Genomic DNA, 27,602 nt, shown 5'->3' with positions numbered 1-27,602 from the left:
AAGGTGAGAAGGATCTTTTCCCTTTCCCTTATGTTTCTTCTCACTCCAAAAATGAAATGAAACATTCGTCCAAATTACGCTGCTAAATCTGAAGCACAAAAAAACAATCAGAAGGAAGTGAAATGCAATGCTGCCAGCAGCAAAACGCTGATCTTTGCTCATAATAAAAACATTCCCTAGAAGTGTAGTTTTTCCTGGCTTTGCCCCATCTTACTCTTCCCAATTCATCCAACATGGAATACAGTGGGGAAATTACACATGTCATATGGAGCTATAAAGGGAAAGCTTTGTATAAATAGCCTTGGTTATGTACTTTCCCAATAAACACTAGCTCAAGTGTAAACATTTCTCACTTAGAATTCTTCAAAACTTGCTCTGCAGACATTACACACTTAAGAATACACACCTTGTCAAGGGGCATTAGCAACAAACAAATTCATCTTTCAACATAAAAATATTTTTAAAGCAACTTCAATGCACTGTAACAATGTTTTACTAAAGTAATCATAATACAAATGTTAAGCTACATTTTGATGAGTATTTTCTCATTCAGGTCAAATTCTGCCTTCTCTCATGTCACCCTGCAAAACTAGAATTTAAAATGAATCTTGAGTCTTTTCTTTCTATGATTGAGGGCAGAAGTATTGGAACAGTATGATGGGAAACTGCAGGAAGAACAAAAAAAAAATAAATAGACCTATAGGAGCTAAGAAGATGTGAAAGGCTTCAAGCATTCCCTTTTAATTGAAATGCTCTGTAATTAAATCCAATTTTGATAATAGAGGATTATGTGTTTTACTCTGTTTTACTCAGATTTTATTCATTCCTTCTACATCACTTAGATAGACGGAGGTCTCTCTTTATTCCTTAGCACTGCTAGAAATCCCAGATAAAAACTCTAACCTCTGTCTACAAACATTCAAAACTTGGCAAGTGTTACCCACAATAGCTTATATATAAGGATAATCTTTAGAAATGCAGGGAAGTTCTTCATGGCCTCCTATTTGTAATCCTCAACCCACTTAAATCTGGTATATTTATCAGAAGGAAGTAAACAAGAAGACATTAGTTACAGTCTCTGCAGCACACATCCTTCTTGACCTCCAGCAAGACATATCTACATTTCCGCACTGCAAAGTGGTACTAAAGCCACTGGTCTCAGGTCATAGACCTGTATATTTTTCATACATTTCTCTGTATCCATCAGTGCTGATAGAACAGGGGTCACTGTATTCCTCTTTCCCCCCTTATCATTTTCATATCAGAATTTAACCCCACTGAATGATGTGGCAAGACAGAACACTGCCTGCAAGCAATCCACTACTCTCTTTAGCTACAATAACCTTGTTAGTTTATCAGTTTAAGTAGATGGTCTGATCTAGCCTCATCACCTCTGGTCATGCAGCAAAGCTGGGAATAGGAGGATTTCTAGCAAAGATGAAGTGACAAATAAATTGGGATCTTTATTCTACAGGCTTAGCTAGATGCAAAAAAGGAGCTGCAACCATGGTTATATGATGGCATATTAGTATTTCTAGTCTCTCTCTCAAGGAAAAAGGAAAAAAAAATGAACTCTGAGCTGTCAATATGGTCCCCTTGGTTCCATTTCAATCCATTTGGTCTAAAATTAAGCAAGCTATTTGCTACTAATATCCCAAAAAAGCCTTTCTATTTGGGAATCAGAACACTCTCCCCTTCACACTATGCTTCTCTAATGACTGACCAGAACCAACAGTGACAACAGTGGAGATTACATTTTTTGTTAATTGGCTTCATTCAGTGTAAAGACAAGTAGCTGGACAAACAGATTAGTCTTGTTCAGTACAACCATGGCGCCAGATGAAAAGAGCACTGAACAAGGAAAATGAAGGAAATGAGAAATAAGCAAATTACACAGACACAAGATTAGTTCAAGCCTATTGCTGATGACAAGAACTGGATTTTATCACTCCAAATAAGACATCCCATGTGGTCACCAATTCAAACCCTGTCTTCAGTGATGGCACTTCACGTACCAATGTGGGCATGACTACAGTTACAGTTATGATGTGCTTGGTGTAACAAGCCATCAGGAGGCAGTTTAATATGACCAAAAATTAAGTCCTACATTTTTAGAGTAACAAGGCAGGCAACACTAATTGAAATGGAGCAGTGAGTTGGAAAGTAGCATTTCTAAAAAAACATGACTCGAGGATCTTGGATGATAATTAGTCTGAACAAAAGTTCCCAATGGTGAAGAGGATGTATATAACAATGCATAAAATTTTTGTTTTTTATTTTGGTGCTAGTAAAGGGCCCAAATGCCCTTTGCTAACATTCACGTTTCTAGAGGAATGTGAACAATCTTGAAAAGGTTCAGAGAAAACAGATGTGTGAGAACACTTAAGGCTTAGAAACCTCAGAGCTCTCAGCAGCTCAATACATGCACATAGGATTTTCAAAAGATAACTATGGGTTTCCTTTACCTCAACTAATATAATGGGTAAATAAGAGCAATATCATCAATCCAGTAGTAAAGCCTACAACTGCTACTAAGACTAGAAATTATAGTCTACAAATTTGTACAAGAATAAAAATAAATCACAGTCATAAAGGAGAAGGCAATTAAGAAATTAATCAGAGGAAGTAGTAAGGTTTCCATTGTATGCTATTTAAAACTCTTTATAGGATGTTCTTTTCCAAAAAGCCATGTTCTTGCTTTAATCAGCTCATGAGTATCCTGTACGTCACATAGAATCTCAGACTAGACAATCCCAAGTCTCCCCTCTGGGCAGATAATCTATTAATACATATTTCTGAATTAATGAAGACTGAGAAAGACATATATGTCAGTGAAAAGAAACCCACCACTAGTGACCAACCAAATATCTCGTTCCTTAAATCCACCTAATGCTCAACAGGTTGTTCTACTGATACAAAGTAGAAATCAGGTCAGGAAGCACAGACGACTATTACATGCAACTGAGAGACTGATAATGAGATCAGAAACTAAACGTTCATGAGCTTCAGCTACAAGAGACTTGAATTTAAGGATCCCAGCTCTGCACTAGTGCTGTGCAGGCAAAGCGGACTGCAAACGGGGACACAGCAAATCATTCTATACCATGAGATCAAAAAGAATAACTGTCATAGTATCTGTATGATACTAAGTAAAACTTCCTTTCAAAACACTGATTACGTAGCTTAGGGCAATAAACCAATATATAAACCTGAAGGATTACAACTGAACATGCACAGCTAATACACATAATTTTCTCAGCACAAGAACTAAGAAGCATTCAGCTTTATCTTTTTTCTACTAAACATCCTGGCAACATTCTCCCATTTATCTTAAGTTTGTTTTGTCTAACAGTTATTAGACAATGTTAATTCTGTGGTCAGAAAATTTCAAAAAACTGATATTCTCATGCAAAGCAAGAGAAAAGGAAGGAAAATGTGAGAAACAAGTGTGCCCTCACTGTTCTGTCATGTGGTCCTATGTACAGCACAGTCTGTACCTATCAGTTCCATTTGCAATTGACAAGACTTAAAATATGAGGGTTTTTTATGCAGCCCAATATATGATACTTGGTGAAAATACGACCAGATCTCAGTGTTGTTATTCTGCAGTACTCCTCTGCAAGTGGGAGAGACGTTGCAGTAATAAACACAGATCTGATGTTACACAGAAATATAATGAGGTTGCACACTTCTAGAGTTTTCAGTGAAATACACCTTCCAGTTCAAAATACAGCACACTTCTGGTTGTAGATACATAAAAATAAATCACTGAAAGAGACATTTGTAGATGACAATGACTGAAGCTTACAAAGCTTCTTGGAATCTTTAATTTCCCATTGCTTCTAGCAGCTACTGTATCTTCCAAAATTACTGTGATATTAAGTTTATAAAAAATTATTAATTCATTAGTAGGGTGTGCATAAATAACAATGGATCCATCTTAATCTAGACAGATACAAGTTTCCTCATCAGCAAGACTTCAAGATCTTCACTTCAATTCTTTAAATGTTTATTTTCAGACAAAGAACTTTACAGGTTCATAGAAAAGGAATACCTCTAAGTTGAGAGTTATGTCTTATTGTATTGATCAAAATAAATTTATTCAGGCAAATGACTTCAAAAAACTCACCTTCCAGAAATTATCTACTTTGCCATAAACCAGAGATTGATTCTGCCTTTTGATGTCATTAATGTGTTTAATGTCACTGGAATTCAAATGCTGCTCTACCACAAATCCAAGGAAGCTGTTATCTGGAGTGTGAGCTGTAAGAAATGGAGCACATTCAGAATCTCTTTAAGTATTAGTTAATGTCACAAAAGCATTCATGTTGTCAAGAAAATAGGCATAAGGAACATAGTATTCAACAAGTCACATTCTCTCTGAGAGATACATTTACTTACCTTATTTCTGAGAATAGCTCTTATTAATTTTAAGTCCTTCTGCACATGTTTACAGAAGTAAGCAGCTATTTTCTGGCTCATTTCCTGTAATAAAATTTCTGCAGCTGGACAAAGGCCAATGATACTGACTTTTTTTTGTGTAGTCAGCTTCACTTTACTATTAGAGATAAGAGAACCAGAAGGAATCCAACTTGACAGTCCCAAAGATACAATACCAGTGATTTGAAGGAACACTGTATTTAAGCTTGTTAACAAAGCAGTATGTTGCTGAGTGTGATAAATCTTATTAAATTACTTGGGCTCACCTCATATATTGAAAGAGCCAACATAAATTCTATGCTAAGTATTAGCCTACAAAGTCACACCGTGCAAATCAGAATACAAATTTCACTGCTTCATTTACTAATTCTAAAACAAAAAAGGGACAACTGAAATTATCAAAGCTGTTGTGTTAGTTGCAAAGGATATACAATTCACTCTTCATTTTCTATATTACTTTTAGCTTTCATTTGTCTTTTTTCAGCAGTGACCTCCAGCAGTATTAGGCACTGTTTTCCTCCTATAAAGGTAAAGAATTGTAGGCTCATGACAACTAAGTTAGTGGGTTTTTTCTTTTGTCTGTTTTGTGGGTGGTGGTGGTCCTGCTGGTGCTTTTGACTGGTTTTTGAAAAAGTTGTTCAATTGCAGGGATGGACTACAATGTTCAAAGCTTCTGGTAAGAATTCATCGCTACTGCAACATGTTGGTTTTTTGCACATATTTATAAAGTGTCATAGCCTTACCTGCCTGCATAGAAATATAGCTGCAATAAAACCTAGGTTCTCTACAAGTCTCACCTTTTTCTATTAATTCAAGTTGACAACTTGTGAGCACATTTTGCACAGCTTAAAAAACAAAACGAAACAAAACAAAAAAAAGAAGAAGAGAAAGAAGAAAAAGAAAGACAGCCTCCAGACAGGAGTGACATATGCAATGTTAAACTCATAGTCAAAGTTCTACAAAAAAATTCTATTGCCATTATGCCATTATGAAGTTTTACTTTTTGATTGCTGAAAATCAGCCAATGGGGTAACACAACAGAACAGAAAAACCATACACAGTGTACAATTCCCTCTGTTGTTATATTTAGTTTTTCAAATGACAATTACTCTTTTTCTACAAAAAATGCCTCAGCAACAGCTAGGCACTCACTTAGGCCCAAGGACTTTTTAGCATTTAGCAAAGTAAATGGCATGTGGCAAATATGCCTGAAAAGGAGCTTTTTTCTGTCCTTTCATATTTTTGGATAAGAGACCACATTCAAAGGAGAGGCAAAGCAGAACACACTCAAAAGAAAAACCTTTGTTGAAGTTAGCACTTAGAACTGGTTCCAGTGCCTTAAATATCGTTAACAGGAAGCACACAGATGGATTTTTAAGCAAGATCATGCAGTTTTAAAAGTACTAATGGTGTTACTTTGCATAATAGAATTTAAATAAAAAACATAAGAACGGGCAAAAAACACCCTCATGTTTTTGGAAAGTTCAGTGAACAGTCAAGCATGGTAATACACCACAGATTTGAATACAGCTTGCTTGTTGCTCAGTAATAATTTTCTGCCCTTATAATCAGAGTTCTCAAAACATAATAGAGTCTGGGAATCTTGGGAAGGCATCCAGGGTTCAAATCTGGCATAAAATCTTTACGGATGCATGATATGTATGTACAACCCAATCACAACCCAATAATGATGCTGCTATCTCAGCATCAGAGAACAAAATACAAAAATAAACTTAAAATATTGCAAAACACGACTGTTTGGCACCTAATACAAAAAAAGAAAAAAGCTAAATCCTTGACCATTCTATAATACTGTAATCACTCATGCTTCAGAAAGCATTTGCTTAAAATCTCCTTGCCATGTTTTCTACAAAGGAAAAATAGCAGTTGTTTCCAGTATTAAAACCCAGAAATACTTACTTACTGAAATTTCAATACAGTCATACTTTTCAGAAAAACTGATTATGAAGTGGTCTGTTGCAAACAGAATATAACAGTAGTCTATGTTGCCTTACATAAAAAAATCTTCCCTAGAGAGATGTACTTCTGCATTTCTTGGAGTGGGTCTGAGGAAGTGCACACAGCTGTACCACAAGTATTCACGCAAATGCTTTCTTCAACCACACCATCACCCTTGGTGCTCTCTTGAGCAGGATCTCACAGTCAAATTTCCTAATAGTTGAACTACTCAAATACACATACTTGAGCTTTTGGCTCCTTTTCCGTGTATGATATAGACCAATAAATATTAGCAAATCATGTGGATATGGAACAAGTTCTGCTCATTAAAGTCCAGTCACTAATTCTGCAACCACTCCCAAGCCACATTTCCCCACCATGCCTTTTGTTAGTTGGAATGCCTCTTCAAAGAATTTAACAAGACAACTAAATTCAAAAGCATGTCAGCTAGACAGCAGTGTGCACACTTCTGCTATGAAGAGCAGAAAAGTTTAAAAGATGTGACTGAGTCATCTAATTAGAAAGAACAGTACGTGCCCTGGCCATAGCCTCAGGGACCATCACCAAACTTTGGAAGTCAGGCTGATCCCTACCCAGGGCTTCTTTTCAGACTTGGGCTGAGAATTCCAGCACGTAACAGCATACACTTTCCTCTTTCCTAAGCCTCACATACCCTCAAGCTAGCTGGCAATGGTAAATCTTTTTGCACCTTTCAGAGAGAACAAACTTATATTGCTACTATGGCATGCAAAAGAATGATCTTTTGAGCCTAGAACCAAGTATCATTAAGTCAAGTCTCGTGCTGGAATAGGTCAGGTAATCTTTTAATCTGATAAAATGTATATAGAATTCATAAGGAATTGTCCTGCTCAGTTGTATTTCTGCCATTTTCTCCTCACAACTGCATCAGCAGTACAGTCTATAACAATGCAAAAGTAATTCACAGAAGCTTGAAGAAAAAAAGCCAGCCACCACTTTCCACAGGTACCCTGAGCAGAGAGTTCCCAATCTTTATTCATATTGATGTATTTTTTTCCTGCGTGTGAAAGTAGGGCAGAAAATTTACACTTATGATTCTGACCTTTTATCTGCGTTAAATTAAACCACAGAATTGTCTTCAATAATTCAAACATCCACCTCAATGACAGCATTTCATTATTAAGCTCCAAATTCTTCACAAAGCCAGGGATACTTACGGAACATTGTATAGAACTGCTGGGGATTAAGGTTCCACTTTCCCCATGGTGTTTTGTGGCCTTTAGACTGAGCATAATGGGCATGGTTAAATTCTGGTTCAGTTCCAAAGGAATCCAGAACTCTTAGCATACACCTACAACAACAAAAAAAGATTTTCTGTAGGTACGTGTACACACACATATATATACATATATATATATATATATAAACATGTGTGCATATACACACGTAGTTATAATTAAGAAATGTTTTGTTTGTATTTGCAACTGTGAATTATTTATAAACTGAGTGTACATTTCAATTTCAAACATTTCTGGTACATTCACAAAGACATTATAATCAGCAAGTTCAAGGATATTTCAGACACTCAAATAACAACCCTGGAGCTTGTTTTGGGTTTTTTTTTGTTCTAACAAAATGAAGTCACCCTTGAACATCTAAGTAGAGCTTATGGGAATGTGAATATGGTCACCTACAATCCTGAGGCTCTGAAGTCAAATTTAGGCAGAAGAAGAGAGGATTCTTCATCTATTTTCTAATGCTCTAATGCACTAGTACAAAACCAGTGCCGAGGACCATGTGCCAAGATTAGACTAGTACTTTGTCCTTAGACAATTGTATTTAGTCTCCAGATTCTTGACTTCTGGGTCAATTAAACCTACCAGGGAAGCACTGAAGACTGCCTAATTTGCTGAAGACTTGCAGTCTGACAAAAAGTTTTATAAGCGAATGGCCTGAGACTTCTAAAGAAGTAATACAAAAGTCAGAAGTCTTCAACAACTAGTTTACAACTGAAAGAAATCTTGGCATTGGATTACTAGAAGTCTAGATGAGAGATTTACACTCAGTTCTTTATTGACAGCCCTATTAATTCCTTGAACAAAATTAATCCAATTACAACTTGCTTTATTTAAAAAGAAAAAAGAAAAAAGGGTCCATGGGACATGAAAGCCAGAGAAAAAAAATACTTAATATGAAGAAAAGTGTGTGGAAACTTCAGATTCAAGAAGTAACATCTTGAAAATGCAGTCTGGTAAATCCTTGATTTTGTTTAGGCAGGAACTTTATTTGCAGCAGTTATACTGACCATTAGAACCACTGCAAATGAATTCTACTACAGTGCTGACTCTTCCATTCTTCAGCTCTCCAGTAACAAAATCTGTCAGATAGATTCATACAGGCTGTGTAGCATTATGTGCCACACTGCATTATGATATAAAGATATGAGCACTCACCATGGCACATTGTGTCACTAGGCTTGTATATGGTGCAAAACAGAGCAGTAAAAGTTAATACTAAATGACTGCATTTCCAAATCTTCAACATATGACCTATATATGTCCTAAGCCCACATAAAGAGAAAATACCCCAATGTAACAGCAACTTATACACTGCCATATGGAATGACACCGTTGCATACAAGAGTACAAATGGGGCCAATTTACTTTGTTTGTTTTTAAATCTTCACGGAGATCTTTCAAGCAAAAAGGAAGTCAAAATATACAACAATTCACCAAACAACAAAGCTGACAGATCAGTTTCTTTGCAGTGTTTTATGTCAACTGTTCTCAATGAAAATATTTTACAATGGTAGCAATTATCTCTGCATTATACAAAATACTCCAGAAGGACCGAAAAAAAGCTTCTGCACTGATGACTCACTGAGTAATAAAAGCCCTCTTATTTCTTGGCAAGCCTTGAAACAGAATTTTACCAAATGTACAGCAAATGGACAGGTACGTGAGTGCAGAGAAAGGAGAAAGTGAGTGAGAGCTAATGAAAAACTGCAGTACTACTGGAGTTTGTCTTATCATGCACGTAAGGAGCAAGGCAGTGCAAGCCATCAACTCAAAGTGCTGTTTCCTCCCTTTTTCCTATATTCAGATGTAAGATATATGAGCACTAATATATAATGATAAAGTGTAACTATGTCCAACACAAACAGGGATTCTGAAGTAATAGTATGAGAACTGCAATGCAATGGATAATAAGCTCAACAAGGAAGCAGAGAAAACAAAATCTGTGTTTACAGTGTTAGGGTGTGAAGAAAATCGGAAAGACAAGAGAAAGATCACAGAAAAATGATTGGTGTCAGACTGATAAAGCAATTCCGTGGCATGATTGGTTGACTCACAGCACATTAAAAACCAAGCTGTCACATGTCTCCTCTTTAAAAATACTAAGTTGAACTACAGATTTCACAAAGATAATACTGGAAATACTGAGAACTAGTGTATTTTGTGGTATGACATCTCTCACACCTAAAAACTGGAAAGCAAGGGGTACATCACTATCAGAGAACAGAGCATTGTCTTTTGACACACTGGTGTAACACCACTGAGTATTTTACAATGACTGTGCCAGAAAGCACTCTTCTTATCTAAAAAGATTTCTACAAACCATAGATGAGTTCTAAACAGAGGACAGGTGGGTAGCAAACAGAAATATCGACATTAACATCTTCTTTCTTCTGTCACTGATGTAAAACACATTTTGGATTTATAAAAAAAAAAAAAATAGAAAAGCAATGAGCTGCACTACTCAAACTATAATAAGATACTAATTTTTATGTTACTTCCTTGCACATAAACTGCATTTAAATATCCAGACTTGAAAATCGAAAAACGCTGCCATGTCTACGCATTCTTCTGCTTGAACATAATGTGCACTCAGAAAATGAGATCTCTTTTGATATATTCATGCTACTTACAGCACAATTATATCACAGATAAAACATTACTACCGAGAGGTGTTGGTGCTACAGACCTCAAAAGCACAAAGCAGTATTTCAGTTGCTCAGAAACACCTCTCAGAGCAGGTCATTCTTCTGAGCTAGTAGTTCTAAGAATCTGATTTCAGATTGCCAAAACCTTCTGTAGGGCTCAAGCTCTCACAAAGATTCATATAGTACTTCCATGAAAGGACTGTAGGCAGAAGTTTATTCTTCCACTCTATTCAACCAGAAGTGAATAACAAACTTTCATTTATTTATAGTTGAGTCTGGTCTGCACAAAACAGACTGAGCTGATCAGCAGGTCTGCTGAAAAACAGATCTTCTGGACTGAAGCAGAACATTTTTTTCAAGATAAGGGAACAGTTTCTGGTGTCATTACATACTAATAAGTGAAGAAACAAAGTATGTAAAGAACAAGGGCTTTAAGACAGCTACATGTATGATAACATTTACTTTACTGGAGTGAACTTAACACAAACATGTAAATATGGTCTTTTATACCAGACTTACCCCCCTTACTTGAAAAAAAATATTATTACTACAAACTTGATGAGGTAACATACAATGCTGAAAAAAAAGTTTGCAATAGGGTTCCTAAAAAGGGGATAGCTCGCTTGAAACTGAATTAATTCATCTGCTCTAATCAATTCCAGTAATCTCTGCTAGAGTCTAGATCCCATCTTGTACACTGACCTTGGAGAATAACAAGTGACTAAAGACATCTCGAACATACGAAAATCTGAATTACAAAGGAGTGACCCAAACATCTGAATTAATTTATTTTTTAAAAAGCCAACTGAAGGAAGTGCAGTATTCTAGAGGCAGTAGAGAAAGAGAGGAAATAATTTATTCTCCAGAACTATGGGGGAACAAGCAGGAACAGGAAGTTTGCAAGAAATCAGGTCAAGAAAGACACTTAAGTATAACTGTATGAAAGAATGGCTGTGGCATTTTTGGCAAAAAAATCACTCAAGAAGGATAAATACAGGTGATCTGTTTTTCAGCAACAGTATAAACCAGATGAGCTCCTATTCAATCCTCTGATACTCAGTGCTGCAGAAGAGCAATTAAGTGATTTAATTTTCGTCTTCAAAACCATATAAAAAACTCGTATACTACCTAAGATATTTATTTACAATTAAATTTAATTCTACTCTGCTTAACCAGAGAATTCAGTCATTACCACATATTAGGAATCAATGAAAAACAGAGTGACTGCTAAAGATTTAATGATTCATGAAACAAACAACAAAAACTGAAGAGCTAATGTGATAATCTCAACATCATGGCATATCTTCATATCTTTGCTACAGAATACGCCACGTAGGAAACAAAAAACAAAAAAAAAAAAAGAGAAGAAACTTTTTCAATTTATACACATGGTTTTATATCCTGACCACAACACTGTAATATTACCATCTAGTGACAATTACATCTGGCAGACAGATAACCAACTGTAGCTCAGTGGAAAATGGGATTAGCTTTATTAGCAGACTCCTGAAAACCAGAATATCCATTTACTGCTCCACTTCAAAAAAGAGATTAGGCATTAATCTAATCTGCAGAGTTGATCACAGTACTCTCCTTTAAAATTATGCTGAAAAGACGCAAAGCTCAAGCAAATCCTGAGGCAGACAGAAAACAATTCTTCCTTCAGAGAACACCTTTCAGTAGCATTTATCAAGTAGGATTTACTGGACTTTATGGATCATAGAAACAGCTAATTCAACTAGGAACAGAAAATTTAAAGTCAGTAATTTAGAGTTGGTTTTATTTCATGCTGACGTAGTATCAGAGCAACACAAACGAAGCTTTACTTCTCACAGAAGTAAATGTGGCTCTGTAACTGCAGACAATAAGACCATACTAAGTAATTTCTTTTGACCACCATCTTCCATTCCTAATGCTAATAGATTATGGAACAACAGTAAGTACTACCACTAGCAGGTTTATTCCTTAAATCTACCCCTGAAGGCAATTCTCTCCTCAACATTTTTAGGGATGAGACAGAAAATACTAAACTGTTATTAAGCAATAAATTCTGAATAGATAAATCTTCACAATCATCAAACCAGTATAGTTACAAACACTGACAAGGAAAACATGCTTGGGTTAGCCAACCAAACAACAAAATTCAATAATCTTTCAGTCATTACGGGACAAAAGTTGAGGGTGTTGGTATAAAGAAGAGAGGGTAAGAAAAGATGATTACTCTGCAATATGATACAATGCACAAAGATGAAAAATGTTTCAGTCTACTACAAATATTCCAGGCTTGCTTGGGAGAAGTGGTAAAGGGGGTATGCAACAAAGAAGTAACAGCTCCTTTATTCCAAAGAGTGAAGGGCAACAGAGAACTACATTTTTACTTTTAAATCATTTCCAATTCATGTAAATGTACTCGCATCAGTATTTTGATATGTTATTCAATAGCAGCTCTTTAACAAAGCAGTTAAGAGGTCAACTAAGTATTATACTTACTGGTAATGCACCCATGATGGGCCAAGTGTTTTCTTAAACTGAGTGAGTCCCACTATATCAATGTAGATGAGTTCTACAACTTTATCTCCCTGAGTAGGGCAGCCAGATCTGTTACCTACAACCTTCTTCATAATTCTAAACAAAAAAAGAAGGAACACGGAAAAGTATTACTTTCAGAACTACCTGGATTTCATGCTATTTTATTATTTACACAAATAATTCATCTTTCCAAAAAAGCCAGTATTTTCCTTTACAAAATATTAGCTATGTAACTATACTTAAGTGCCTAAGACCCTCAACATTCATTAAAGAGCTATTTATATATCAGTAAGCTGCTAATTTTTGCTAAAAGACTCTTTACTTTAAAAAAAAGAAAGTAATGTGGTCAGAACGTTTAAAAATTGTATGTTTTGAAAGTGATTGAAAATAATTTCAGACTTCCGTTGACAGCTCTATGGTGTAAGAGCAAAAAATGATGCTATTATGTTTATTATAAAAAAAAATGAAAAGCTACAGAAAAGGTGTATGTTCTCAAGCTTAAAATAGACTAATTATGCTTAATGCTCTCTGCCTAATGTACAGCAAAAGAAAGATGAGTGAGGCAGCAATTTGACCTAACATAAGCAATTAACTACATTAAAAATATTTTAAAGTATTAAAACCTTTATTTTAAAAATCAGATACTGATTGAATAATAGTATAAACTGAAGAAGAGGACACAGAATTAGGTTAAAACTTCTTACTGCAGCTGGTTAAAGCACCTGGGATGTTAAAGAATAAGCTGCTTAGTTTGAATTTTACAACATTCATTTATGAAGTCTCAAGAGTCTGAAGCTACAATGAAAACACATTATCTTTTTCATAGCACATATATTTAACTCATGAAAACAATCTTGTCTGTTTAGTGAATTATCACTTTCATTTTATCCTTCAAGAAATTATATGCTCTGCTAATAGAAGCTTCAAGAGTTCACAGTTTCCCTTTTTTTTCCCCTTTGTATTCCCATTTCAAAATTGAAAGTAATCTCCTTACTCCTTGAGCTCTGCCAGTGAAGCTGAAATCCTGATATCATGGCCCAGTAAGTAGAGAGATGTAATTAAATCACTCCATTGGACTAATTCACCAAGAGGGCCACCACTAAATGCATTCTCAGCAATCTTGAATCCGGACTCTTTTGTCAAAAGCCCAAGGTGAACAAGAATCTGGAAAGAAAAGTTGTATGTTACTAACTGACATTAAACATGCAGGTAACATACTGCACAGCATTTTCTCTTTCTCTTTAATTCCAACCATCTACAGACAGAAAAAAAACAAACACAAAGAAACACGAAGCCAAAACAAAACCCAACAATCAGCAACAACAATCCAACACCTCCACCTCAATCAGAGACCTTGTACATAACTTAATTTGTAATTTATCTTTAGTAACTGTAAGAATGTTACCATATTACTTGCATTATTATGTGCCAACAGATCAGTAATAACACCCCAAATTTGATATTATTCACAAAATGATCTGTATTCTGATACACTTATGCAATAAGACAGTTCAGTTCAGGAAGTTCAGTTCATGTTGTTGTGAACAAGCCATTAAAAACTAGGAAAGACTTCACAAGAGTGACACTGGAGGAGAATTTTCTCTGCAGCTCCTTGAAATTTGTACTTAACTTTCTAACTAAGCTCAGCTCAGTTCCAAACACTTCAACACTTCACTATGTCTCTGGACTGTTATCTGAGTGTTGGTACATATAGTGCCAAGCATAAAGCCCCCTGACATCAAAACACTTCTCCTTCACTCTTTAATGTAACATTCATAAAAACATTTTGTTCTAATCCAGAATTAGGCAAATTAACATGAAATAATCATGTGTTTAAAGAGCTTTTAAAAGCATAGAGTAAAGCTGCCTGAACAAGACAGTACTGCTTCTGTTTCTTTTTATGTATTCTGAGATGCTATATTTCTTTACTAAGCAGGCTGGATTGCTGCTTGAAATCAGCAAAGCATTGACAGAGGGTGAGCCTTCTCAAGGACTCTGGTATGTGACAAACCTGAGAGCCACAACATGGAGTCTGTATCTCACGCAGGAACTGTGAACCTCAAGCAAGGAGCCAATCTGTGGCAGGATCATGACTGCCTCTCAGGGTTGGCTCCCGTAAGCATAGGGCAGGAAGGGAAACTATTATGTTTACAACTGTTGGCTTTATTTTAACTAGTTGAGGTAAATAAGAAATGAAACTTAAAAATGAAAACAAAATAGAAACTTTGATTTCAAGAGCACCACAGACTTTAAACTGGACTCACTAAAGGTCAAAACAGATCCAATCAAAAGTTGTGATCAACTAAAAGTCTCCTCCAATCCAAAACAAAGATGCCATTTAAAATTCTGTACAACTGTTGTTTTCTACAGATATCTAAAACATTCCTGTGTAATCAGTTTCTGTTAAATTCACAGTTCCTCTCTTTAGAACCTTCCATATAGTTTTTCTTCAAGTGAAGATTAAAGAGATGAGAAAATTTTTTCAACGGCTCCCTTACTAAATGTTTATAAAACTATGTGTAAACCACCAATGTAAAAATAATTTAAAATAATAAAATACCCTTTGAAAAGGGACAGACATGAGCCTTTTAGACATATTTGATCTTTCCACACCAAAGTTGCTTTTGGAAAAGCAGCTTAAAGAAGGCTAAATGATTGCGAATGTCAGGAGTGAAAAATATTTTAACTTACCTTCTTTCGTTTTCTATTCTCCAAATTCTGCTTTTCTGCAAGTGATTTAATTGCTTCAATCCAGGTATCAGCCATTCGTCGGATACGTAATGTCATCCACCTGAATTCCTCATGCCTTGACATCATTTTGTAGAGAGGATCAAAGTTGATACGAATTTCAGCCTTCAATAAAACGTTAAAAAAAAATTACAAAAAGCTACTAATGTTATTCTTCAAACTGTGTACCTTCCAGAAGTGATGAAAATTCCCAAATGTGAATTCTGAGCTTTAAATTACTTGTTGTTAAAAAGCAGACCAACATTAGAAAAAAGATATAGTAATTATGTTAAAGCAAAGCTGAGATTTTAGTTCAAATATTTAAGATATCTTTATTCAAATAGACATTTCTAAGCCAGATAAAGTAGTTATTTTGATTAGTAGTACTTAGTTGCCCTTGAATATATTTGTGGTGTTTCAGAGTGTATCTATTTCTGCAATACAAGATTTGGTGTTCTTCCTGTGTTTGCACAACGAGGTTAAAGCATCTTTAGAACAAAACACTAATTCAGAAAGTTATACTGAAGATTCAGATATGTTACGGATCTTCAAAATGCAAGGAAGTATCTGACAATATCATTAAAGCATGAACTTTATTACAGTAATACTTCAAACATTACTACAGTAATACTTTAAAAGAAAATATTAGTTTTCAAGCTAAATCAATCTAAAACCAATTGTTTTTTAGACCATATGTCAGCCTATATCTACATTTTATAATCAATGGTCACATGCAGCTCAGCAATTATTTAAAAATACTTAAGTGCTACATAATTAGACAAAAAGAATTTAAAAACTCAAGAATATACAAGGTTGTTTCTAACAGGAAAAAAAAACAGATCGTTATAAAACTGAAATTGACCCAACGCTCTTCTGTTATAGTGTTGTTATATATGAAGCTCAGTTTTATGGGACAGCAAAAATGGACAGTTTCATAGATGTGTAAAGGAGCAATGGTGGGACGTGACAATATGGTCACTTAATACTGGTGAAGAGTCTATTAGAGTTGTATCTTAATCTGTGTACAGTGCTTCATAACCTAACGTATGTAAATGCTTTCAGTGAAAATCTGCCACCAAGACTGCAGCATGATTGAAGAAAATACATGATGTGCTACATATATGCAGTCAAAGATTCTTCCCTTCAGCTTTGAGGAAATGAGGAATAGCAATGGTAAATTTTAGTCTCATTAGCATTTATGTGAAACAAGATTCCAGAATCTTTTGCAGGAACAACAATACTGAGCTGTTTTTATGTTTTAATGTTTTTCTTACCACTGTCTTTTGATCAGTTTCTTCATTAGGATTTTTTGCTCTCCAAGGTAAACGAGGACACCAATTTTCAACCTGTAAAACAATCAAATGAAAATAAATCATTCTATTCTACTTTCAGCTCATTTATCCAACTCTGACTACCTTTATATTACACTTCCCTGCAGTTTGAATAAGACACCGGTTGATCAGTAAGTCATTGCAAGGTAAAACTGCCTTTTGTAATCTGTCTTTCAAAATGGCTTTCTGAAATTCATCACTTTTAACCTTGCAACAACCAAAAGCAGCACTTAGACATTAGTTCATAATAATGAACACATGAGAGAAAACTCAAGTCAGAGGTCAGATTTAAATGCTCTAAATGAGGTTTCTCTGAACAGTTTTTAAATGCTTTCAAAAAGCACTAAGTTTTTTATGGTTTTGGAACTTCAAAACTATACTTTTTAACATTTCGCTGTCTCCCTAGGAGATGTTTACAAAAAAAAAGATTGATAAAAACAAGGAACAATGCTCTGCCTTGTAGCAGTCTAGACAATTTTTTTAAAAAATATGAATTTTAAAAATTCCTAATTGTTAAGCAATGTAATAATAACACAAGTATTAATAGCCATAATTCTGACAGAAACAAGCAATGCAAATACAGTACTCCTCCTATCACCTCTTCTAGAAAAAAAACCCCTTCATAACAGCCAGTAGGTAGGAAAAAAACAGCAAATGGAAGAAAGCCACCAAAAGTGCCTGTGCTGTCTCTAGAAATCTCACTTGTCCTACTGAATCTGCATTATTCACGTGAAATGATCTGTCCCTTTACTTCTGTGAAGAAAGAATTTCACTGTTGGAAACAAACCCATGAAAGCAAAACAGAAGCATAACTTTATTGTTGAATGGGAAAAACAAAAGTTGACATGCCAGCTAGAATACGCCATCACGAATGGTTAAATTCACAACTTGCAGAGAATCAGAAATCAGTGTTGCTCATAAGGGGCCCCACAGTCACAGACCTGTCAAAACACCATTTTAGCTTAATCATGCTGCAATAAGCCTGAAGTATTAAAGATTAAGGGCTTAAGATTGTGCCGAATGATTGCCTAGAAGAGTAATTACACGAAAATAATAAATTAACAGGCATCATAACCTCATTAAAAAGAAGAAACATAGCAAGGTTAAGTTCCTCAGAAAAATTATATAAAAGCCTTAATTTGAATGTTACAACTTAATCTACTCAATATATTTAATGCAACATTTGATAGCAAGACCTGATCAACTTTGTTTGAAATACCTGATTATTCACTGGTCTCCAGCTCTGCAAAGACTGTAGAACTTGTAGCAATTAACAATCCTAAAGGAAGTTGCGAATCGCTGGTAGAAAGGAGTTGCAAGCTCCAAATTAAAAATTATGCACAGTCCAATCTCTCTTTTTCTCTCTGTGTCTGGTAACTTTGAATTTTTCCTATCATTAAAATTGATCTAGCAGTCAAGACATTTCAAGTACAACTGTATGTGCTCTTTTTCTGGCTTATGTATTTCATGCTGCACCATCATAGATCTAAGAAAACTGAAGATTTTTCCAAGCTGAGTATCTGACTGAGAAACAAACAGTACTTCTGTGCTTTTAGAAATATTCCATTGTCCTTCTAATTTAAATTAAATTGCAGTAATTCTGTTCACAGAAGCATTTCAGAAGTAGAAACAAAGAACACGGTTGGTCTAGTATTCATTTTTCCTTATGGATACTTAAGGAATTCCTTTTCTCATCTGAAATAAGACAGGACAGCTTAACACATCAGAAGATTTTTAACACATGCTCTTCTAAACCTGCTTGTTTTCTAATTTCAGGGCTGATAAAGGCGGTAGGAAGAACATACAGGCATTCTCATAGAAAAATAAAAGGATTGTGCTTATTTTTGTGGGTGAGTGGCTCACAAACTTAGATCTGTTGGATGTTAAGATGGTCAATAAAGACTACAGGCATGCATGCATTCAGGGAGAATATTTTATGATGATGAAACCAGCCAAAACGCTGTTCCATTCTTCAGAACATGAGTTAATTTCACAGATAATTAAAGAGATCTGGAAATAAATATGTCATGGTTGGAGAAGAAACAAAAAGGAAAATCAGAACATGATCAGAGTGATAGCAAGAAGTCATAAAACTCAAAACTCAGTACTGAAGCTCATACAACAGAAGTCACTTATAGAACAAATATTATCATTTCTTTGCCTACTTCTCTTGCCTCCTGTGATACTTAATAAATCAAACTGAGCACTTTGGCATTTCCTGTCCAGAACATGCAGTTTTTCATTTTTAATCCCATGATCTACTTCTAACTGCAGCTCTAATTGCAGGAGCTATGGTTTCATGAGAACACTTCATGTGACCTAGAAAACAAGCATCTTTTTCTCTCTCTTTTTTTTTTTTTCCCTTTAAATAAAGAACAAAATATTGTCAATTCAATTAATGACTTTAGGGTTTTTCACACAGAACACCATAAGGATTCCTATACCTAAACATGAAACCTAGAGTGGCTAAGTAATTTTCCTTGTTGCCTTGCATGACTAAACACGGCCCATAAAAGTACTCATTTCTGAACAAGGCTCACAGTTGCTCTTTTCTCAGCTTCACACGTTAACCACTGCCATGTCAACTTTTTTTGTAAAAAAAGATAAGTGCTACATTTGATGAAAAAAATGCAAGATACTCATGAAACAATCTTTCTTCCAGCAAATACCAATGAAAATTGAATGCTATTTACTCCAGATCTATTGGCATAACACAAGTACGTCCTAGGCTTCATTATATTGAGTACTATTTTCTAACTACAGATGTGGTGATCAAGAAAGGTGAGGAATTACTAACCAGTTCAGATTGGCTTGAGTATCTCTTTATTGCAGTAAGTAACCACTGACAGTATTACAGTACGCTCTTTGAAAAGATGTCATGCTTGGAACGTGCTTCTCCCTCCCTTGCTCCCTTAATACTCATAGGAAGTTGCTCTGCTCCATCTGTTGATCACCTTTCATTGAAACTACTAGGGAAATGGTGGGATACAGTGGGAAGGTGAGGGGCTGAATTAAGGACCTGTGCTGCAAGACATTTCCTGGAAGCTGATACAATGGGACATGAAAAGTAAAATACTGCCTTGATTAATTTCATACTGTATTGCTTACTAACAAGAAAAAGTGTGTGGGAAATGCAACAGCATTAATATATATCTTGTCCTTGGCCAAGAAGCTTTTTGACTATATCACATGCATAATGGAAAAAGTGCATATGGATAAAGACATACAAATACATATATGTATGTATAAATAGCAAGAAGTTACAGTATATGCCTAAGGCTTCAGTATGAAGTCAGAAATATAGTATTGTGCCACACTCTTACAGAAGTTCTCCTTGTCATTATGTCACTAGTGTGCGTAGATGAAATCTCCATCCGAAGTGTACAAATACTACAGCTTTGTATTTGTTTAGGTACAGATAATCACGTAGTCAAAAGCCAGAAGTTTGAGCAAGATGAAGGAGGGCAGCAATATGTGTTTAGATCTTGTTCTTCAACTTACTTATGTATTTTGTTTGATTGTTTAAGGGGAAAAAAAGAAGTACAAACAAAGCTCTGAAGAAGGAAATGGGACTCCTCTCCCTGCTTTCCAGGGCTAACTTTCTCTCACAGGGTTTGCAGCAGTTCCTTTTCCATGTTATTCTCTCCATAGCAACCAACTGCTACACTGCAATACACATGATTTGATAGGAAGGATGTGGTATTGGAGTACAGAACAAAAGTTAAAGAAGATTGCTGGGAAGCAGCAACTGCAGATTCAAAGACTGCCCTTTTTTAGATGAGTGACAAGCTATTATTCAGATCAGAGTGTATTTATTTTTCTCGTGTCGTATTTATGAATAAAAACAGCTCTGTCTCCTCTAACTAGTGTTGAAGCCCAATCAGATGCACTGATTAGTCTCTTGAGCATGATCTAAGGTTAAGTCCATCCGAAAAGACCAGCATTTCCTACCTGTTTTGGCATCACAGCAGACACAGCACTGTCTATAGCACATGTAAATAGCTCCATAAAATTAAGATGGATGGTATTTTAGAAGCCCAAAATTTAAGTGCAACCCAAAATTTAAGTGCAACACAATTGCATAGATTGGTGAAGTGTTTTGAACTCCTTAAACTGTCCTACATTTTCTCTAGCCCCCTATCATAGACAATCCACTTTCATAGTGAATTTACCTTCATATAGCATGTTGATGAGTAAGTTAGCACCAAGAAAAGACCACTTCCCCAAACAAACCTAGGAAATCAGAAAAAAATGTTTCATAAAGCCTTTGCAGCTTCTATCTATACCAATAATTTTTCCTTAGAAATGTCATGAAACAGGAGAGAAGTCAAGACTGCAGTGCTCAGCTACACAACAGACAAAGGAACTTGAATATACTTGTAATAACCTGGCAATTGTCTGTAGTGTGGCTAGTTTGGGCACCTTCCACACTGAATGAGTGCTCTGCCAGAAGCTCTCCCACAATTGCAGAAAGTTCTTTAAGTCTTCAAAGAGTAACAGTAAGAGTTTAACAAATCAGAAGATGAAGGATGCTCTCTAGACACCTGGCATAATCTTCATTCTGGATTCCTCTGCATGACAGGTGCAGCCCATCGAAAGGGAAACAAAACCCAGTTTCTTTGCATTTCAGATAAGTCGTTATTGCTCAACATCACTGAATCTGTGGTGAAGCACTGCCATGAAGTATCTCATGTCAATTCCAGAGCAGGAAATAAACAGTGCTGCAACAACCAGTGAAGGATAGTTCATCTCTGAATTTATCAGATGGCATGCAGAGCACTCAGTGTTCACTTAGGAAACCATTTGTGAATCTGAGGCAAAAGAACTGTTCCCATCAGGAAGCTGACTTTCTCCACTCTTCCAGAAGCTGTCATATCTCTGTTCTGTTAGCATTTACTCAGTGCTAGGTAATCATTTTGGTGATGTGAAAAAAATCTGTGGTGTACAAGCAGACTGCTTGTTTGTTCAGAGAAACTGAGAAGTGAATACAGGTAACATAGGGTGTTTGTTTCCACAGGCAATCCCAAATGGGCTCTTATGTAACTTCAGTACTGTATGCTTAGTTTTATTCCTCTCTTACACTGGCATCTAAAGCATCTTCCAGCAAGACAGAGGAATGCTAATCCCTTTGTAAAAAGTGCACAACATAGAAAAGATAACTGAGCCCCAATCTCTGAAATCCAGGCCACTATGCTACTAGATGACTCAGGAACAAAGTATTGAACATCATCAGCATCTCAATTTCTTAGGGAGATGTGTCAGATACTGAAGATTTCTGAAGCTTTACATTTCAGACAAGGCTTTTTGTCCCTTCCTTCCCCCCTTCCCCCAACATATTGGTGTAGTTCATGGGTGTCCAACCTTTTGGCTTGCCTGGGCCATGCTGAATGAAGAGAAATTGTCAAGGGCAACAAAAACAAAAGACTAGTGGGTTGGACACGTATGGTGTCTAGTATTTAAGACGGTTTACTGTTATGGCCTTAATATTTAAAGGGAGACTACAAACAGGAGACAAATGAACTTTTTAGTGATAAGACAAAGGTAGGTAGTTATAGGACAAAGGGGATGGTTTTAAACCAAAGGAGGGAAGATTTAGATTTAGTCAGGGGGAAGTTTTTCCACTGAGAGGATGGTAAGCTGCTGAAACAGGTTGCCAGAGAGGTTGTGGATGCCTCCTCTCTGGAGGCGTTCAAGGTCAGGTTGGATGGGGCCCCGGGCAATCTGGTCTACAACTTGATCAAGAGGATGGCAACTGCCTGTGACAGGTGGGGATGGAACCTGATCATCTTTCTAGTCCCTTCAATCCAAGCCATTGTGTGATTCTATGTTATGTTGCACTGAAGAAATGCAAAACATTATTAACTCACCAAATGATTAGAAACTATGTAATGCATGCAGTAGCAGCTGGGAAAATGCATCTAATACATACTAATACATCTTCAGACTACAGTTTGCATTCTGGGAACAAATCCACATTCAAAATCTCCTTCAGTTTGGATTTTTCAGCCTCATCCCTCCCACAGCAAAAGTAGCATAGTAAAGAACAATACTACTGTAAAATAAATAAACAAAGAAAAACAAATGCAAACCACTTGCATTCTATTTCTTTCAAGTCTGAAGAACTAAAAATAAGACTTCTCCCAAGTGGCACAGTAGGAATTGTGCAAAAGCTACAGAAGTTCAAAGACTGGTCACTGAAGCAACTTTAGCCTTTTGATGTGTTGAATTCACTTTGAAGATGAGGAACAAACATTGCACTTATACCTGAAAGGTGAGTTGGAGATCCAAAGCCTGAGATTTTCATGAAACCTTCATGAATTCATACCCAGCTCCAGCATGCAAGTCTCTCATAAATTAACAGAACAAAAACAGAGGGAGCTTCCCTGAGCTGTGGAACCTTGCACTACAGCTGCACTCCCACCCATGTGGCAGGCAGTCCTCTCAGATATTTTTAAAAGTTTTATTCTTCAGCTGCAATCTGACATTTTGCAGTGAAGCATAATTTTTTACTGTCTAGAAATTTGTTTTTTCACATTTCTTCCCTGAAGCAATGTCATCCATTAAACGTGTAACTGTGTCAATGGCAGAGTAGTGTTAAACAATTGTCTTTTTCATAACTAAATGGTAATTTTAAGAGGAAATAATTCTTCTCAGTGATTAAGTTTGTATCATAGTTAAAAGGAAAACAGGTTTCAAATATTCAGAAACCTGAAGAGATAGCTTACCTTCAAATTTCACCATTTTTAATCCCTCCCTTGATCTATCGTTCCAGAAAATACAAGTCTGGTTTCAGAAAATGCAAACCTGGTTTTGCTATTCAGAACATCCGTATCTCCTCTGGTCTTTCAGAGGCTACAGAGCACTCAGCTAGTTACAGAGTGCTGCTCATCCTCCACCAGGAGTGATTTGGTGCCTCCAGCAAAGCAGTAAGCAAGAAGTTCAACATCCTTGCAGCTTTATTTGTGAGTCTGTCCAGAACAACTTTAAATAAAAAACCTAAACCTGAATGCCTTGGCTTCCATGCTTTGCCAGTCTGCTCAAGCAGCTAAGGCATAAGCAGAAAAATGGAGAAGAGCTGTTAAGCTAGCTGTCAATTACTTGTACTCCTGCAGGACAAAAAGCAAACAAGAACTGCTAGCACTTGTGCAAGCTCTGCAGAAAAGAAAGCTGCTTCTATTTTGCAGACATACATGGTGACAACATAACCAGGGCATACAACAGTTACTCAAAGATTGAGTTTTACTCCTAACTTTGCTTCTAAGGCTTGACAAGTTACTTTGTCTCTGTGTTTCTGATCTGTACTACAAAACAAAATGTATTATTTTGTGCTCCTTTGCTTACAGTTTTGAAATTGATTTACAACAGAGAGATGAGTTTAATATCCTAAGTGAGTTATTTCAGGAGAAAAAAAGCAGATCTCAGAACAGTACAGAAGGATATACTTGCTTGTCACAATGAATTTGTGGATAGGATCATAAGAGCAAAAGTAGGCACACATAATCTGATGCATACACTGCCCTTTCAAACAGAGGATGTGTACACAGCCATCGTATTCCTAGGCTGCTACCTGAAAGTGAAAAATCCTAACATTAATATCCTGCTAGAGCCACAATGCATTTTAATATTTTAAATGAGCAGTTTTGACTTGAGAGCTCTGTAGACACATTTATCATTCAGCTGTACAACCACACTATAAACTGTCAACTCTTCATCTCTGTCCACTTTGACAAATTACTCTTGCAACAGCATTTCCAGTTATCCTTAGCAGCCAACACACCTCATAAATCCACATCATTGTAGTGTTACTAGAATTTTATTTCATGCTTGCATTTGCAAACATTTAAGCTTTCAAGCTCTGCTGCTGGGCATTAATCATGGAATTAATCATAGGATTAAGAATGCCAAATTTAAACTCAAGGTTAGTAACATGCTCAACCAATATTAGTTTTACATTCTGTCACAAGGACAAAACTTAAATAAATAAATAGATAAATACAAGATCTTTGTCTGAAGTTTCCAAATATACACACAAATGAAGGTACTTATAGTACTCTTGTTCCATTATGAAACAAGAAGTTGCCCAAATTCTACATTTCTTCTTAACGAAAAATTCACATCCCTACACTCTTGAAAAACCATCCGGCCTCTATAACGTGACAGAGACTGAACATTAGAAAAACAATACATCCTTTGTATCATCTTGGCTTAAGGTTTATAGAAATACTGTGGATCTCCTAAAATATTTTGGCTAGCAGATTAGGCAACAAAAAATGGACAAAAAATTCAGAAAGTTCTACAAGTATAATATTTATAAAAGCACTTGATACAATCTTATGCACACAGTTAATGCAATTTAGAAAATATTTCAATATAGACTAGCTTATTTCATAGCATTCTAAGAAGTGACACCTAATGAATCCTCTTACACCATTTATCAATTAGAAGATTAGTATTTCATTCACGAGCAAGATGAGAATGGCTTCTTCATGCCTCTTCCTGCTAGCTGGGAACTAACAAGCAAAAAGCCAATGGCTCACAGCATTTCCTAAAAGAATAACTGAACTGCTATTTACTAATACAATTTTTCATCCAAAAGGTTTAATGTTTACTAACATATGACATTTAACGTTACCAAGTAATACATTTACTGAATGCAGAGCTTTAAGTGGTAACTTTTCCCTGCTTCACCAACTTCTTGAAAGTTTGATTCCAAATTTCCCTACAAGTCTTGAAGTTTCAGCTGAACAAAAGAATTTGATCCAACTTCCACTGCCATAACCGAGTTCTAGATCAGAACACTGTTAGTGTACTCATCCCTGTAGACTTGGAAGTTTATTTGAGGAAGGTACCATCCATCTGGCATACTAACATATGAGTACAACACAATAATGGTCCTGATCCAAGACATTGGGTCCCGGCTACTGGAACAGTAACAGCTACCATATGCAATAAAAATTAAAGAAATAAAGACTGGGGCAAGAAAGAGTTCACAACTTGCACCATACCTTCAGAATTTTCATTTGTATGTGAAAGAACAAGTATTTAAGTATATAGGAAGATGTCATATTTCTAACACAGTTACATCATGCTATTTAACATGAAGTTCTGTGCTCAGCGTCCTTCCTGGAAAGCTTCATTTAGGACTAGAAGAAAACAGCAATGTAACTGATGCACCTGAATGGTGTTATCTGCATTGTACAAGCAAAATTGACAATCTGAAACATAAGATGCATCAGGATCAACATCTACTCACATTTTGCCATGAGGATGAGCTGAAATATCAATTATGAAAAAGACTAACAGCATCAAAAGAGTTTTCAAAACTGATGATCAGAGAAGATTGTCACAGAAAATACAGTCACAAGAATATAAAATATTTAATTTGCCATTTAAGAGCATCAGATTCTCACATTCAGTTGACAGGTATCCTCACTTCTAAGATACATCTGCATTAAAAACATGAAGCATCAGCTGGCTGACAGTACACCACAGCAAAAAAGCAACTTCACTAATACTAAAACATAACCTTTCAGTAGAAACTTAGATCGACTTCAGATGATTATGAAACTGTACATTCCGCTTCTATAACAAATAAAGTAAGTAAAATAGTAATCCTGTGACTTTTCCATCCCAGCTTTACAGCCTTTTCATAAATTCACATTAAGTGCTAGCATTGGAGTGAGTCAAATTTGCAGTTAAAGGCAGCATTTTTTATTCCTTTGGATAGGTGTTTAGATATGCATATAACTACTGCTTCAAGCAAATGCCTCAAGAAGTTCAGCTACCATTGAATGGTAGCTGAACAAAACAAAATCTGCTTTCACTACAACTGAGTTACTTATATAAAAGACTTACTGTTTTAAACTCAGAAAAAACAGAATTTAAGAACTCAACCTATTCCCCCCAAATTTTGCAGTAACTACACAATTAAAGCAATTTCACAATTCTACAATCACATTAGCTCTCCAACTTTTCTACAGGTAGAATTTCACCATGTATCTATACTACTACCCAGATCAGTTGCTGTAAGTTAGCAATATTTTATTAATAAGAAGAAAAGGGTCAACTGATCAAATACACCTGATTATTTCTGGCACGTACACCACAAGCTACTAACTGAGCCCACAGAAAAACTCAATAAAATTTCACCTTGGAGAACAAATATTATTCAGGAAACAGGAAACTCTTGAGGAACAAGCAAACCAACACAGCATAAGGGCAAGCCCCCTAACTCAGCTGTGTACAAAACTAGGACAGACACCAAAAACTTTAACTGACATTATCTGCAAATTCACTCAAAAATAATGACTTTGGGGGGTTATTATTTCCTGTTAATAGCTTCCAATTTGTTCCACTTTCCAAATTGCACATTCCAAACATTTCCCCTAATATTCCTGTTTACTGCTACCTCAGGAGCTACACAGAAAATAACAGAAAAAGTACTCAGATGTGAAGATCTATGATAAAGCTTCTTTCTTCAGTTACACAGGATATCTAGTGAAAACTCACTGAACAGTGGCTGTTTACACCAATTCAGTTATAAACATTAAGATTCTCCAGGCTAGAAACACCTGGAAGATCTAAGAAAAATAGCAACAGTTTTCTTAATAACTCTGTTCTAATTGTTTTCTGAAGAAAATCATGATTTGTTTTGAGAAATTGCTAGCAAATAGTTTCCAAAAACTATGGAGGCA

General features: G+C 35.8%; 1 protein-coding gene across 2 annotated transcripts in view; it reads right to left on the bottom strand.

Moving 5' to 3' along the window:
* MGAT5 (alpha-1,6-mannosylglycoprotein 6-beta-N-acetylglucosaminyltransferase) overlaps window positions 1-27,602 on the bottom strand; it is a 72,834-nt gene that overhangs the window by 29,581 nt on the left and 15,651 nt on the right. For both annotated transcript variants that reach the window (XM_003207726.4, XM_010714060.3), the window contains exons 5-10: window positions 16,852-16,923; window positions 15,542-15,703; window positions 13,845-14,014; window positions 12,812-12,946; window positions 7,596-7,729; window positions 4,130-4,263 (exon numbers count right to left, since the gene is read on the bottom strand). In XM_003207726.4, the coding sequence (XP_003207774.1) occupies window positions 4,130-4,263; window positions 7,596-7,729; window positions 12,812-12,946; window positions 13,845-14,014; window positions 15,542-15,703; window positions 16,852-16,923 (807 nt within the window). The remainder of the gene's footprint in view (window positions 1-4,129; window positions 4,264-7,595; window positions 7,730-12,811; window positions 12,947-13,844; window positions 14,015-15,541; window positions 15,704-16,851; window positions 16,924-27,602) is intronic.

Source organism: Meleagris gallopavo, chromosome 7 (assembly GCF_000146605.3).
Source record: "Meleagris gallopavo isolate NT-WF06-2002-E0010 breed Aviagen turkey brand Nicholas breeding stock chromosome 7, Turkey_5.1, whole genome shotgun sequence".
Classification (NCBI taxonomy): Eukaryota; Metazoa; Chordata; class Aves; order Galliformes; family Phasianidae; genus Meleagris; species Meleagris gallopavo.
This window is presented reverse-complemented; position numbering and strand designations above follow the sequence as displayed.